The sequence below is a fragment of the Pan troglodytes genome, chromosome 3 (assembly GCF_028858775.2).
Source record: "Pan troglodytes isolate AG18354 chromosome 3, NHGRI_mPanTro3-v2.0_pri, whole genome shotgun sequence".
Classification (NCBI taxonomy): domain Eukaryota; kingdom Metazoa; phylum Chordata; class Mammalia; order Primates; family Hominidae; genus Pan; species Pan troglodytes.
Genome location: NC_072401.2, coordinates 149,694,832 through 149,710,750, shown reverse-complemented (window position 1 = coordinate 149,710,750; position 15,919 = coordinate 149,694,832). Strand labels below are relative to the sequence as shown.

The 15,919-nt window shown below is 39.9% G+C and overlaps 1 protein-coding gene across 13 annotated transcripts in view; it reads right to left on the bottom strand.

Annotated features, from left to right (window-relative positions):
• ARHGAP10 (Rho GTPase activating protein 10) overlaps positions 1-15,919 on the bottom strand; it is a 340,838-nt gene that overhangs the window by 150,032 nt on the left and 174,887 nt on the right. For 12 of the 13 annotated variants that reach the window (XM_063809062.1, XM_054683876.2, XM_063809064.1 and 9 more), the window contains 3 exons: positions 15,435-15,516; positions 12,373-12,418; positions 9,039-9,104 (listed from right to left, as the gene is read on the bottom strand). In XM_063809062.1, the coding sequence (XP_063665132.1) occupies positions 9,039-9,104; positions 12,373-12,418; positions 15,435-15,516 (194 nt within the window). The remainder of the gene's footprint in view (positions 1-9,038; positions 9,105-12,372; positions 12,419-15,434; positions 15,517-15,919) is intronic. The other variant, XM_016951054.3, reaches the window with a different exon arrangement.

The window sequence follows — 15,919 nt, the reverse complement described above, 5'->3', positions numbered from 1 at the left end:
GTGTAAAGCTACTTGAGAATAAGGGAATGTTTTCCCACATAGGAATAAACGACTACAGGGGCACCAGAAGCCAGATGTCACACAGAGAGGGCAGGTGGGAGGGACTGGAGGTAAAACGGTGGGATGAGTGAACAGGAGCTGCCATGAACACTTCTGAGTATGTCTGGGATTCACCTAAAACACATTTGAAATTGTAACTGCTTTTGGCTTCTGACACAATGAAACATGACTACATTTAGCCATTTTGTTATTTCTTCCCTCAACCTCACATTTTAGGATGGAAGTTCTACCTTACATCCACATGCTCTCTGTCATTATCCCAAATGCTATATGGCACCATGACCCAGGGCCTTCATAAACCCTACTCTCTCAGGAAAGCCCCTGTGGCATCTTCTGTCCCCGAAAGGCAGAAGATCAGAAAATTCTTCTCTCCACCTGACTGCTCCTATTGAATCTCTCACTGTCTAAAGCAGAGAGACCCAATCATCAACAATTCTGATTCAACAGATGTGGACTGAGACCAGTTATCTGAATTTCCAAGAAGCACCCTTAGTGCTCCTGATATATGTTATGAGATCATGGACCTCTCAATTTCCTTGACATCCTTCGTTACCCAAACTAACACTTCAAGGTAAAATTCCTTGCAGAATTCCTATCCTCTATATACAACCAACTGCTAAATGTGACTGGTACAACTTCAGCAAAATCATTCGGCTGTATCTGCACTATCTACCCCACTGCCAAACCTATTATCCAGAATCAGTTACCTCACTTATAAATACTGCATCCTAAGCAGAACCCTGGGGCATCCCATGCATGACTACCAATATTAGTTTTCATATTTACTTTTTGAATGCCTGTTTCTTTGCTACCTATCACCTTCTAGTATTTACCCAGTTCCTTTACAATCAAATGCATAAGCCTGATTACCTGCTTTTACTGTTTCTCCATGTTTCCTTCACAACCAAGTTTGTCTTTTCTCAGTCACCCTTTCTCTGTATCTTTGCTGAGTTTCCTCTAAACGCCAAAATATACTTTCCCATCCTTTAAATCTGAGGAAGCCTACTCCCAAAGACAGTCCTCAATTAACATCACATGCTTCCCAATCCTTCAACATGCACTCATATTCTCTTAATCGGTGCAAATTTGCAACATTTTGATCATCTGGTACACTTCAATTACTTACAAATCTTTTGTTTTGTCAGCCACTAATAAATCAAGGATTGTATGTAACCAACGTTGAACACGTATCCCAGAGGCCTAGAGCATGACTATGCATGTCCTGTGATGCTAATAAATACTGGTTAACTGACTGGCTTCTGATTAGAACTAGGGTTTAGCTACGATAAGTCTTCTGCTATTGAGGGAACAAAAAGAACGTTCTGCTATTTTCTTTGGGACTTTGCTGATTGGTTTGGATTTAGGTTGCAGGGATTTGGGGTTTTTTGTTTTTGTTTCCAGAGTCTCACTCTTGTCCCCAGGCTGGAGTGCAGTGGCGCAATCCGCTCATTGCAAGCTCCACCTCCCGGGTTCACACCATTCTCCTGCCTCAGCCTCCCAAGCAGCTGGGACTACAGGTGCCCCCCACCACACCCGGCTAATTTTTTGTGTGTGTTTTTAGTAGAGACAGAGTTTCACCGTGTTAGCCAGGATGGTCTCGATCTCCTGACCTTGTGATCCCCCCTCCTCGGCCTCCCAAAGTGCTGAGATTATGGGCGTGAGCCACCACGCCTGGCCTGTTGTTTTTTTTGTTTTTTTCTTGAGACAGATTTCGCTCTTGTCACCCAGGCTAGAGTGAAGTGGCGCAATCTCGGCTCACTGCAACATCCACGGGTTCAAGTGAGTCTCCTGCCTCAGCCTCCCAAGCAGCTGGGATTACAGGTACCCGCCACCATGCCCAGCTAATTTTTGTATTTTTGGTAGAGACAGGGTTTCACTATCTTGGCCAGGCTGGTCTCAAACTCCTGACCTCAGGTGATCCACCCACCTCGACCTCCCAAAGTGCTGGGATTACAGGCATGAGCCACCGTGCCCAGCGAGGTTGTGTTATTTTTTAAAAGACGTTCAGAGAAAAGCTCCCCATGAAGCAGGACACTATCAACATGAAGATAACAATGGTGTATCCCACTTCTCCAGCACACAAGCAACTCTCCCATTAGGACAGTGGTCTCCCAAACTTTGCTACATATTAGAATCATCTGCGGAAATTTAAAGAATCCTACTTCCCAGTCCACATCCAATAGCAATTAAGTCAGGCTGACAGGGTATGAGAGCCTGGCATCAACATTTTTAAGGCCAGGTACAGTGGCTCATGCCTGTAATCCCAGCACTTTGAGAGGCAGAAGAGGGTAGATACTTAAGGTCAGGAGTTCAAGACCAGCCTCGCCAACATGGTGAAACACCACCTCTACTAAAAATACAAAAAAATTAGCTGGGTATTGTGGCACATGCCTGTAATCCCAGCTACTCAGGAGGCTGAGGTAGAAGAATCACTTGAACCCGGGAGGCGGAGACGGAGGCTGCACTGAGCCAAGATCATGCCACTGCACTCTAGTCTGGGTAACAGAGAGGGACTGCGTCTCCACAAAAAAAAAAAGAAAAAAAATTGTTTTTAAAAGATCCCAGGTAATTTCAATGTGCAGCAAAGTTTGGGAACAACTGCTTTAGGAAGTCTTTTAGCTCAGTGTAAAAAAGCAGTCACTTCCTAGTGGTACAGCCGGTATGTATTATTAGCAAATATTTGGTAAATGGATGAAAGACGAGTTGATGTGACTCCCACACATGCCAAAACATCATGAGCAAACTACTCTATGGAAAAGTATGGTTTGTTAATTTATGCTGATACTGTAGCGAAATGGAGTTTTTTCTTATCTCAAAACTAGAATAATTTATAAGTAACTGCCAGTCCTACCAAAATATATTAATATCCATAGGTCATATATTTATTATTTGTTATTTAAGATATGTTATACACTAAAAATGTCATCTTAAGAGTACTGAGAACGATAGTACAGTTTAGACATTTGTCTGAAGCCTTGCAAATACTGCAATAATATCACAAATAAAGTTTTTAATAAAAACGTCAAATGTCATTTTCAAAAGAACATGTTAAGAAAGAGGTAAGGAGAACTGAGCCACCTTCGGAAGCAATTGGAGGCCAGAAGAGAATTTAGTAGAAGAGGAAAAATGAGTCCAATCTTATGTAATTTCTAATTCTTAGTTTTCTACAAAAGGTAAGTATGAGAGAGTACGGTCCCAATAATTGAATAGTTAATAGAGCAAGTGTTGTGTGAGGCCAGCTCAATGCCAGGCACAACGTGTGTCCTCAGAGATGCTTGGTCCTCTGCTCTAGGAGCTACAGACAGAACTAGATTCTCAGTACCCATGTGAGAGACATGACATATTCTTTCTTTTCTCACTCAATCATAGCTTGGGCTACTCCCAGTGATAGTGAATTAAATTTCCCCAACTGGCTTACTCAACCTCACAGCTGCCGTGATAGGTCTGTGCCCCAGGTAGGCTGGACAGCTAGGGAGATGAAGGGCCCCTAAGTCCAGACCAGGGATGGCCAACAGAAAGACAATGTGACCCACCTATGCAATTATACGTTTTCTAGTAGTCATACTAAATAAAGTAAAAGGAACCAAGTCAAAATGATTTCAATTGGCAAAATGTGTTATCATTTTTCAATATGGGTTTACACTGATCATAAAAACATTATTCAAAGATCTTAATGAGGGCTGGGTGCAGTGGCTCACACCTGTAATCACAGCACTTTGGGAGGCCGAGGCGGGTGGATCACGAGGTCAGGAGATCAAGACCATCCTGGCTAACACGGTGAAACCCTGTCTCTACTAAAAATACAAAAAATTAGCCAGGCTTGGTGGCGGGCACCTGTAGTCCCAGCTACTCAGGAGGCTGAGGCAGGAGAAGGGTGTGAACCCAGGAGACGGAGCTTGCAGTGAGCCGAGATCAAGCCACTGCACTCCAGCCTAGGCCACAGAGCAAGACTCCGTCTCAAAAAAAAAAAAAAAAAAAAAAAAAATCTTAGACAGTTTAAATTATTTTTCTTATTCAGCCTCCAAAATCCAGTGTATTTAAATAAATGTATCTCATTTTATATATACATATGTTGTAGAAGCAGTAAGATTATAAAAATATCTTGGTTTTGATACCGTAACCAAACAAAACCAAACAAAATACAGGCTCTCCTAAGGCTGCCTGATTGCAGGTGAACAGTTTTATGATTTTTTTACAATAAACTTCTAAGTGGGTATCTTCATCATCTTATTCATCATTTTGAATAAATGACTGGTTTAATAAATGCAACTTTAAGAAAGACCTCTGAGTAAATGTGATAAATTAATCAAAATGAGATTTTATTTTCATGATCAAAAACTATATGAAATTAGCTCCATTCATAAAAATTAATTTCAAAGTCAAATATTTCATTTCAAAAGTTTTAGTCATAATCCTATTCTTCTATCAACATCTATAAAATATACAACCTAATCTAGAATAAGATAATATTTTGTCCATACTACTTTCTGAAACTCTTAAGTTAAAATGATCTCCTTTGTTTATGCTAATCTGTCTATGGCTTCAGAAAAAAACTAACTTATGGCAGAATTAAATCAAAATCTGATTGAATTAAGGAGGATTAGTAGAATGTGAACACAGTGGGAAGGGACCCTCTATATACAAGCCTCTTGTAAGTGGAGCTCACTTCACAATCGAGCTGTCAGTGGAAGCAGCTGGAGGACACAGGAGACCCTAGTGGAGGAGACAAGTGGCTATGACAGAACAATTTAGAGATGTACATGTGTTGTCTGTTTATCGTATCTTGAAAAACCCATGTCCCTAAATTGTGGCTCTGTCTGCTGCCTTCAATACATTAGCTCAATTTTCAAGGAACCTGATGGGGGAGGTTCATTGTGGCTCTTCTGCTCTGTGGTCACTCTGAAGAATGCCATCAGGCCCAATTACCAGCTGGGGAAGACAGTTTCCAAATAAAGGAAGTAGAGCCCCAGCTGAGAGCTATCCTACACCTGAATCAAAGGATGCTGATGTTCCAAGTGCATACGATCTTTGATGGTGACACAGGAACAATCAATTTCTAATTTTTGATGACCAGAGGTATGTTTGTTGGGGACATTTCTAAAAGAATCACAGAGAATACGCTGAGAGATTCAAACACATAATCTGTATCCTGGCTCCCCTCAGTTCACCTCTGGCCACCATTACTGGGAGGCAGATGTAGGGGCAAGCAAAGAATGGAATCTAGGTGTTTGCTAACAATCTGTTAATTATACTAACAAGGGGCAATTCCACTGTCTTCAGAACTTGGCTTCCAGGCTCCAGGTTTGCGAAAAGAGCTCCTCTCAGGCAGTACACTGTGCCTTTACCCTCTAGATATGCCCCCGCAGCTATACCATGTAGAAATTTTCCTGGATGTGGACTTTTGGAATCACTTTCTTTTATAACATCAGCAATGGATCCCGTATCTTTACCATTCACTGAAGTTTCTGCTACAGAGCCACAGAAATTGCTCCTGTCAATGCAATTAATGATGTTCAGGCTTCCTGAGTATTTGTCCTGTGAATAATCTGGGCACTGCCAGTTCTCCAGTTTATTCTGAGCCAAGGCAAATAAACTTTTGGCCACAAAAACAATTAGAGAAAAATTACTTCGTGCTCAAAGCTAAAAACTTTTTCTGGTTGGTGCAACCCATGGGACAAAGTTACAAGAGGAAAATATGGAACATTTCATAAGTCATACACATACTGAATAGATAGCTTAAGAAAAATGCCATAAAATAGTAAGTATTGTCACAGTAGTCTTTTGAGTTTATGTTTATGTTCCAATAAATATGTTCTAAGCAGTCAGATCAAAAACAGAAAGACATGAAATGAAAAGGTAAGAAAAAGGCTAATGGCTTTAACCAAACCATATGAAATACTAGTTTTTAGATAATCATATTTAGAACATGAAAACGGTGATTAGAAGTAATTCTTCAATTAGATCTCATTAAATGCTTCTGGTCATCAGTCACATAGACTCGAGAAGTGTACAATAGTTATTAATGCTATTTACCAACTATTTCCATCTCTTTACCTGTTTTCCAAGCTCACTGTAGCCTCGACCCCTGGGATCCAGTGATCCTCCCGCCTCAGCCTCCTGAGTAGCTGTCACTACAAGCAAACACTATAACACTCAGCTAATTTTTTAAAAAAAATTTTTATACAGACAGGGTCATGCTATGTTGCCCAGACTGGTCTTGAACTCTTGGGCTCAAGCAATCCTCCCACCTCAACCTCCCAAAGTGCTGGGATTATAGGTGTGAGCCAGTGCCCCCAGCTGTCCTCATCATTTTTAATAATAAGTTCTGTTGATTCTTTTAAACTCTTATTTTTAGTCTATTACTCCACTGAAAGCAAAAGTTTCAGTAATGGAAGACCTTTGGGGGGAAAAATATTCAAAAAGAAAAATATATGCTTTTTGTCTCTTATTTTTAAATGAGAAAAGCTAACATAAAATGTGTAGACCTATTCAACATCTATATACTTATAAAAACATATTCAATGCCTCCAGATTCCAATATATATTTATGTCATTCAATGTATGTAACACTCCATAAAACTACACATACCAATCAGAAAGCCTTCTAGATAGATCTGCATCTATTCAGGCAGAAATAAGTATGTATAAAACATGCCCTTTTGGGAAAGAATTTATCCAAATTAATAAGCATGCAAATGACACAAAGTTCTACTTAAGAAACTCAGAAAAAAAGAAACATGAGTGTCAAGTGAAAGATACTAAAATTGCAGGGATTTTTTCTGAAATTCTTTCGAGGTACCAGGATAAGAAACAAATTGCCGGCTCAGCTTCAGTGCAGATTGAAATGAATGAAAACCTGCCAGTGTGAATTGCCACTGTAAGAGAATGTGGGAAGAATGGCTTTCTGTGGCATACGTTGTTGTTATTGATGGGCAAATCCCCAAATCATACAACAGCTCCTACTCCGCCGATATCCTACACACTAGTTTCACAGGTGGCAGTCCTGTCTTTATAACAAAGACCTTGTTTGGAGAGAGAATGTGAAGGCAGTACTTCACCCCACTAAGGCATCCAAAGTCGGACTGGAATACAGAATATATGAGAGTGAATTAAATATTCCATTTATACATACTTCACTAGATCGCTAAACAAAGAGAATGTCAACCTCCAGAAATAGGCTGTTTTGCAATGTTTAATATTTAGTATCTCCAAAGTCTGCTGGAATGGCTGCATAGCAAAAGGGCCCAATTTTTGCTTAGAGACTTAAAAAAAAATGTTTTGGGTTATTGGTCAGTGGAGGAATTAGTTTTCCCTAAATTTAAAACAGAAACACAAACAACCCAAATATTTATCAATAGGTGAATGGATAAACAAATTGTGGTCTATATCCATATAATGGAATACTACCAGGCAATAAACAGAAATTTACAGAGCTAAGTATCCACCCAACCGATGAATCTCAAAAGCATTACACAGACAAAGCCAGAGTCAAAAGACTATGAACTGCATGATTCCATTTGTACAAAAATGCTGAAGATGTTAAAAAAAAAAAAAGGTGGGGGGAGCGCAGAACATGCGTGATTAAAAAATAGCTCAGGGACAAGCATGGTGGCTCATGTCTATAATTCCAGTATTTTGGGAGGCCCAGGCAGGAGGATCACTTGAGCCCAGGAATTTGAGGCTGCAGTGAGCTATGGCTGCACCACCACACTCCAGCCTGGGTGACAGAGTGAGGCCCTATCTTAAAAAAATAAAAATAAAAATAAAAATGCAACGCAGCAAATACAGGAAAGGAGGAAGGTAGGTGCCAGAAAAGAACTCAGTGAGGGAAACAGAAATTTTCTGTGTATGTAATAGTATCACAATTGTGTATGTTTTCAATTCAAAACTCTTCCATTTGTACAGCTGAAATCAGTGAATTGTACTGACTGCAAATTATACCTCAATAAAGCAGATTTCTTTTTTTGAGATGCAATCTCGCTCTATCACCCAGGCTGGAGTGCAGTGACATGATCTCGGCTCACTGCAACCTCTGCCTCCCAGGTTCAACCGATTCTCCTGCCTCAGCCTCCCGAGTAGCCGCGATTATAGGTGCGTGCACCACACCCAGCTAATTTTTGTATTTTTAGTAGAGATGGGGTTTCACCATGTTCGCCAGGATGGTCTCGAACTCCCAGCCTCAGGTGATCTGCCCACCGCAGCCTCCCAAAGTGCTGGGATTACCAGCGTGAGCCACCGCGTCTGGCAAGCTGATTTTTTTAAACAGGGACCCACACAACAATGGAGGGTGGAGAGTATCTTCAGAGTGCTTCAACCAAAAGTGATTACGATGAGTTGTACATCACTACTGATTCTTCTAAGGATTCTTATGGGCTGAACTGTATCCCCCTAAAATTCTTATGTAGAAGCCCTAAACACCAGTTTCTCAGAATGTGACTGTATTTAGAGATGGGAGCTTTAAAGAGGCCTTTAGGGTGGGCCCTAATCTAATAGGCCCTTATAAGAAGAAACTTTGACATGTAAAAGAGACACCAGGGACATGGGTGCAAAGGAAAAAAGGCAATCTAAGGACAAAGCGGGAAGGGGGCCACCTGCAAGCCAAGTGGGGAGGCCTCAGAAGAAACCTTGAATTTGACACCTTGATTTTGAACTTCCAGCCTCCAGAACCACGAGAAAATAAATTTCTATTCTTTAAGCCACCCAATCTGTGGTATCTTGCTATGGCAGATCTAACAGACTAAGACAATTCTCATTTCAACACTGACCTCATGTTTTAATATAGGAAAGAAATATGTAAATAAAAAGGAAAATCCCTCATTGTCATAGTAAATGAATAACTGATCCTTCTGATACTCAGAATGAGCATTTGTGTTAACACGTTTCATTCTGTAACACTTAAAAGCAAGAAGTATTTTTAATGACTTTTAGATTTTACATACCTATAGCCTCTCATGAATGAAATGATTCAATCATATTACCTCGTGTTTCAACAGCACTGATGCATTTTCTGATAATTGTGAACCCCATCTTATCCAACTGTGCATCTACAAGAAACAGTTTAAAACATTAAGTGTACAATTATTATTTATCACATTTCTCTTCCTTTTAAAAATAGGAAAAATTATTTAAATCCAAACTAATTTTTAGATTACTATTAAAAAGCTAAAGGCAGATAGGCACATTGGCTCACAGCTGTAATCCCAGCACTTTGGGAGGCCGAGGGAGAATGATCACTTGAGCCTGGGAGTTCCTGACTTGCCTGGGGAACATGGTGAGGCCCCACCTCTACTGAAGATGTTTTTAAATTAGCCAGGTTTAATGATGGGTGCCTGTAGTCTCAGCTGCTCAGGAGGCTGAAGAAGGATAGCTTGAGCCCAGCAGGTAGAGGCTGCAGTGAGTTATGATCATACCACTGCACTGGGTGACAGAGCAATACCCTGTCTCCCCAAAAAAAAAAAAAAAAAAAAGCTTAAGGCTATGTATTTCCTATTTAAATAATATACACAGGAATTTTATATATATATATATTTTGTTTGTTTGTTTGTTTTTTGTTTTTGTTTTGAGAGGGAGTCTCACTCTGTCACCCAAGCTAGAGTGCAACCTCTACCTCCTGGGTTCAAGCAATTCTTCCACCTCAGCCTCCCAGGTAGCTGCCATTACAGGTGCCTGCCACCACGCCCAGCTAATTTTTTGTATTTTTAGTAGAGATGGGGTTTCACCATGTTGGCCAGGCTGGTCTTGAATTCCTGACCTCAGGTGATCCGACCACTTTGGCATCCCAAAGTGCTGGGATTACAGGTGTGAGCCACTGTGCCTGGAAGGAATTTCATATATTTAGAGCACTTGCTGGAATATCAGAATCTCTATTTACCAATAGTATATATATTTCTAATGTAAAATAATTTTAAATTTAATAACTATAATTCATTTTAAAAGTCAAAAAGAAAGTGATACAAATCTCTAAGGGAAGCTATCTAGACACAGTTAAGATATATTTTGCCAAAAATTCCAACAGCAGCTCAGTTAAAGAAAACTCTATATATATATATATATATATATATATACACATACACATACACACACACACACACACACACATATATATATATGAATGTTCTTAAATTACTTGAGAATCTAAGAACACAATCCTTTAAAAAAAAACCTAGGAGGAAAAATTTTAAGAAAAGCTTTTTAAAAATATTTGGGCAATAAGCTTGAATTAAAATTTTGATATTTTACACCATGCTCCAAGGTTTTAAAATAATATTTTATTATTTTCATAATAAATTTAAAACAGATGATTCATATGGCAGAGCAGACTATTTTGGAAATACAATTTTTATACTTTTTCTAATATAGATGCTTATCTATGATTAGGCTGGCATATCTGTATATCCTAATGAATGACAATTCTTGTTTCAAAAATTAAGAGGCCAGGCGCAGTGGCTCACGCCTGTAATCCCAGCACTTTGGGAGGCCGAGGTGGGCGGATCACGAAGTCAGGAGATCAAGACCATCCTGGCTAACACGGTGAAACCCCGTCTCTACCAAAAATACAATAAATTAGCCGGGTGTGATGGTGGGCGCCTGTAGTCCCAGTTACTCGGGAGGTTGAGACAGGAAAATGGAGTGAACCCGGGAGGCGGAGCTTGCAGGGAGCTGAAATCGCGCCACTGCACTGCAGCCTGGGCGACAGAGCAAGACTCTGTCTCCAACAACAACGACAACAACAAAAATTAAGTTAAGTACCCTTAGCCACTGCATTTAGAACCTAGGGAACAGTAACACTAATCCTTGGCTCTCAGAAGGGTTACAAGAACAATCCATGAATATAAACTTCATACATAACCCATAGTGCTAAGCTTGAAGAGAATTTTAATGAATTGGGCAGTGGTTTTCTGCTCAAGAATTCACTATTCACAAAGCTTTATAAAATGGAAGTATTTATTTCTGCTTAGCAAAACTGTGTTTTCTAAAAAAGACATGTTTTAACGTCTCTGTAATAAGGGAAAAAAGAGAAAAGAAGGAAAGAGAAAGGGGAGAGGAGGGAATGAGGAAAGGGAAAGAAAAGGGAGGAAGAGGAGGAGGGAGGAAGGAAGAAAAGGTGTCAGAAGAAGAAAAGAACAAAGGAGAGAGGGAGAAGGGAAGAAGGAAGAGGGGTAAGAAGGTGCCTCAGGGGATGTGCTGCTTGTGGCATCCTGTCCATCACCAGTGCCAGGCTACAAGAGTTGTGTTTTATTCAAACACTGGCTCAAGTGATCACAATTATATTGGAATCCTATGTTACATAACCACAGTGTTTACAAACTGTGGACATTTGATAAATGTAGCTTAATTTTTCCAAATATGTCAAAAGTAAATTCATCAGGAACCCAGCAGATCTGATCACGTTTTTATGTAAGTTAAAAAAAAAATCAAGGGTACAGAGCTGGGCATGTTTCATTTTCTTCAAGTACAGCAGTGGCATGTGAAGATCGTTGTCCTCGAATATTTGAATAAATTTAATTGTTGTTGCTATTGTCCAAGGTGCACTGATAAACTATCTGTATAGCCTGTAGTCAAACACTATAAAGATAAAGCATATCAAGGCTAGGAAACAAGGCCTCGATATAAACAGCTCTTACCCACAGGAGTTAACTCAGACAAGAAGTTGAAGGTTGCATACTTGAAACTCTTATGTGATTGTTAATAAACATTAAAGTAAATGTAGAGAAAGTATTTTGTACAATTTTTTTTTTTTTGAGAAAGACTCACAAAAAAGCCCATAGGCCAGGCAAGGTGACTCACGCCTGTAATCTCAGCACTTTGGAAGGCAGAGGTAGGAGGATCACTTGACCCCAGGAGTTTGAGACCAGCCTGGACAACATAGCAAGATCCCGTCTCAACAACAACAAAAAAATTAAAAACAAAAACAATTGGCCGGGTATGGTGGTACATGCCTGTAGTCCCACCTACTCAGGAGGCTGAAGTGGGAGGATCACTTGAGCCCAGGAGGTTGAAGCTGCAGGGATCCAAGACCATGCCACTGCACTGCAGCCTGGGCAACAGAGCAAGACTTTGTATCAAAAAAAAAGAAAAGAAAAGCCCACAGATGGGAAAGATCAACAAGGGCTACAGTAGTCCAAGAAATGTTGAGGAGGTCCCCGTTGAGTAAAACAGAATACATGCAATAGAGGATTATTACACGTAATACCCCTCTGTCTAATAGAGGGTGCAGAGAGTAAGCTCCCAGCAACAGCTTGACATGCATAATGTACACAAAGTAATAGATGGAAAAGGAGGATACAATCATTTTTATAAATGAGCACTTACTTCCTTCTGGTCTTGGGATGATGGCTGTATTAAAACTATGGGACAGCTAATAAAAGAGAATGGAAAAACAGAATTTTTTAATCAAATCAGCAAAAATTATTCAAGTAGGCACACTGAGGACCATACCAAAAAAAATACATTTTTATAAGCTTGATTCTGGTTAATGTGATAGAATAAGAAATTGGTCTTCATCCCCACTTCCTGACACAGAGCATCTAAACTCTTGGGATTTCCTGAGTAATAAGAACATCTTTTGTTATTCATAACAAGATCCTTTTGGTCACACGTGAGTTTATGCTAATGAGGTGACTTCTTATAGAGCCCCTGGATAGGACATCTCAGGATGGGGCTGAATACCACAAAGACCCAGTGATATTTCTTTCAGCCCTACCCACCAATCTCTTCAGCAGTGAGCTGGCAATTGAGTTCTGAAACAACAAGCTCTGATAAGCTTCCACGTTGGTGAACATGAGGAAGTGCTGGGAGGCTGGTGTACCCACTGAGGGCATGGGGGCTCCGTGCACCCACCTCAACCTCACTTCAGACTTTATCCTATGCATCTCTTCCACTGGGCCCTTGCAGAGTTGTAACTTTTATAATGTACTACTTAATATAAGTATTTCTCTCAGTTCTGTGAGCTAATCTGGCAAATTATTAAACTGATGAGGGGTTCACGGGAACCCCCAATTTATAGCCAGTTAGCCAGAAGTATGGGAGGGTCCAGACTTGTGATGGGCACCTGAACTCAGGCAGTCTTGTGGGAGTGAGCTCTAAACATGTGGGATCCAACACTAACTTCAGGCAGATAGTGTGCTGTGTTTTCTCAGTTAATAACACACTATCATATGCTCAGATGCAAAGATAAATAACAAAAAGGAACATCTCTGAGACTACTTTTTCTCTCCCTGAGGTATACCAAATAAGCAAAAATAAGATAAAGGGGGCAGGGTCCTTAAAAGGGACTTATTGAAAATTTGTGTATACTTGAAATACTCAGCCGTACAGCTATGGAGTGATAAGGAAACTGCTGTATTCTAACCATTAAGATGGAGCTCATGTTTTCACCAATATATCAAAAAATCAGTATTTACCTAAAGAGATAACTCCTGCCCATAATTTAAGTAAGTACAGCAGAAATAGCACGGTGATAATTCTAGGCAACCTTTAAGAACTGTAAGGCTGGCAAATTATTTGCAAGGCTTACAACACCCACCAAAAATATGCAGTCCCTTCAGTGTCCCCATATAAATACATAGCTGAATATTGTTTTTCTGCAGACTTGCCTTTGTCTGTGTATCTCTGAATTAATTGCTTGGCTCCTGACTCTAAAAGAGAGGTTATATACGTCTTGAAGGTTACACTGACATTGCCAACAGACTCATTTTTCAATGACTTAGTCTTTTCGCTATGCAAACTGACTTTCCAAAGTACCATTATTTTTTTTCTGTATTTTAATGGATGCAAATCCAATATACTTCCTGCATCTCTGGGGCGATACATTCCAGTGAGTGTGCTGTCTTTACTAAAGAAGACTAGTATAACCTGTTTTGGAGTCTCAGTAACCATAAACACTGTAAATACTCTTGATTCACAGCTAAAAATTTCAACAACAAATTAAGAATAAATAGTAATAAGGCTGGGTGTGGTGGCTCATGCCTGTAATCCCAGCACTTTGGGAGGCCAAGGTGGGTGGATCGTTTGAGGTCAGGAGTTCAAGAACAACCTGGCCAACATGGTGAAACCCTGTCTCTACTAAAAATTACAAAAATTAGCTGGGCATGGTGACACACACCTGTAATCCCAGCTACTTGGGAGGCTGAAGCAGGAGAATCACTTAAACCCAGGAGGCAGAGGTTGCAGTGAGCCAAGGTCACGCCACTGCACTGCAGACTGGGCAACAGAGTGAGATTCCATCAATCAATCAATAGAAGTAAAACTACAGAGGCTAAATGCATCCCAAATATGGTAAGACGACACCCAAATCTGACCAAGGATGCTTTGTTTTTGGCGGGGGTGGTGTAAGAGTGATACATTCCCCAATATAGCATCAATTTTTATACTATGTTAATTTAGGTTTTCATTTTCCAAGTACTTCAAGATTGCCACATGCGCTGCTGATCAGCCTCCTTGCTCTCATTTCCTATACACTCACCAATGCGCTCTCTGTTACCACAAGATAACATTAGCTTTTGCCCATTTCATAAGCTCTATTCTGAAATCTGTTTCTGCTCTACATGATCCCTCCTCTACTTTCAAACCATTCTCTCTTTTTTTTTTTCCCTCAACAATGCTGAACTGGCAAATGCTTTCCAGATAAGCCTGCCTGGTACCTGCAATGGCAGTTTATTTAGAGTCATACATAATACTTTAAGTAGAGTTTATTTAAATTGGTTCTGTGGCGTTTTCTACAATTATCCTCACTAAATCCCCAATACATGATCTGCCACATTCTCAACTCTCAAAAGCCACTAGTCCATCAAAATGAAAGTAGTGTTTCAATAGTGGCCAACAGACTGAATCTTGGTGCCTCTGGATCTATACCACTACCTTCAATTTATTCCTCAAAGCACTCTGAATACCGAGGCCCATCCACTAAGGCTACATAATACTGCATACTGTAAACTACTAGATGAAACCTTAAATTGTTACATCAAGCAAAACAATTACAGCAGTCACCTATAATATTGCCTGCACTATCTCACATTTCCTGTTCCATCTCCACTGAGATCAAAATGCATTGCAGGCATTTATTGTGTTCATCATCCAAAGTACTGTCAAGTAGGAAAGATGAAATTGAGAATTTAGATGACCTCCTCAAGCAAAGCAAATCAGAGTGGCAAGTCAAGAAAATACAGAAATAAAAACTAATGATACACCAGTCTTATATGTACTGCTGCTTGCCCAAGCCAAATTACTAGAATGTTGAATGCTTCCACGATGATTTTTGGAATACCTGTTACAGAAGGGAACTTTTCTCAAATACTACACAAAAATAACATAAAAATGAATGCAAGTCAACTCTAAAGGCTTTGAAATAAAACTCAACCATTGATTATTCTTACAGCTTCCTTTCCACCCAGAGCTTCCAACCACTGCTTCCTTTCCTCTTCGGAAAATGCCTGCATGGTCAAGGAAACGCCAGGCCTGAAAGACACCAGTAACAGATCAGGTTACCCCTTGGCCACTAAAAGGCAAGTTTTTCCTAAGATTTAACTGTTGTAACCATTTTTTTTGTTTGTTTACTTTTATGTGTGGTAAAATACATGTAACCTAAAATTTATCATCTTAACGATTTTTAAGTGTAGGGTTCAATGGCATTAAATATGTTGACAATGTTACATAACCATCACCACCATCCATTAACAGAACTTTTTTCATCTTGCAAAACTGAAACTCTGTACCTGTTGAACAATAACTTTCAATTGCTACATAAAAGCCTAATATTCCATTGTGTGTGTATATACCACATTTTTCTTATCCATTCACAATATCCGCAGACACTTGGGTTGCTTCCACCTTTTTGCCTGTTGCGAACAGTGCTGCTATG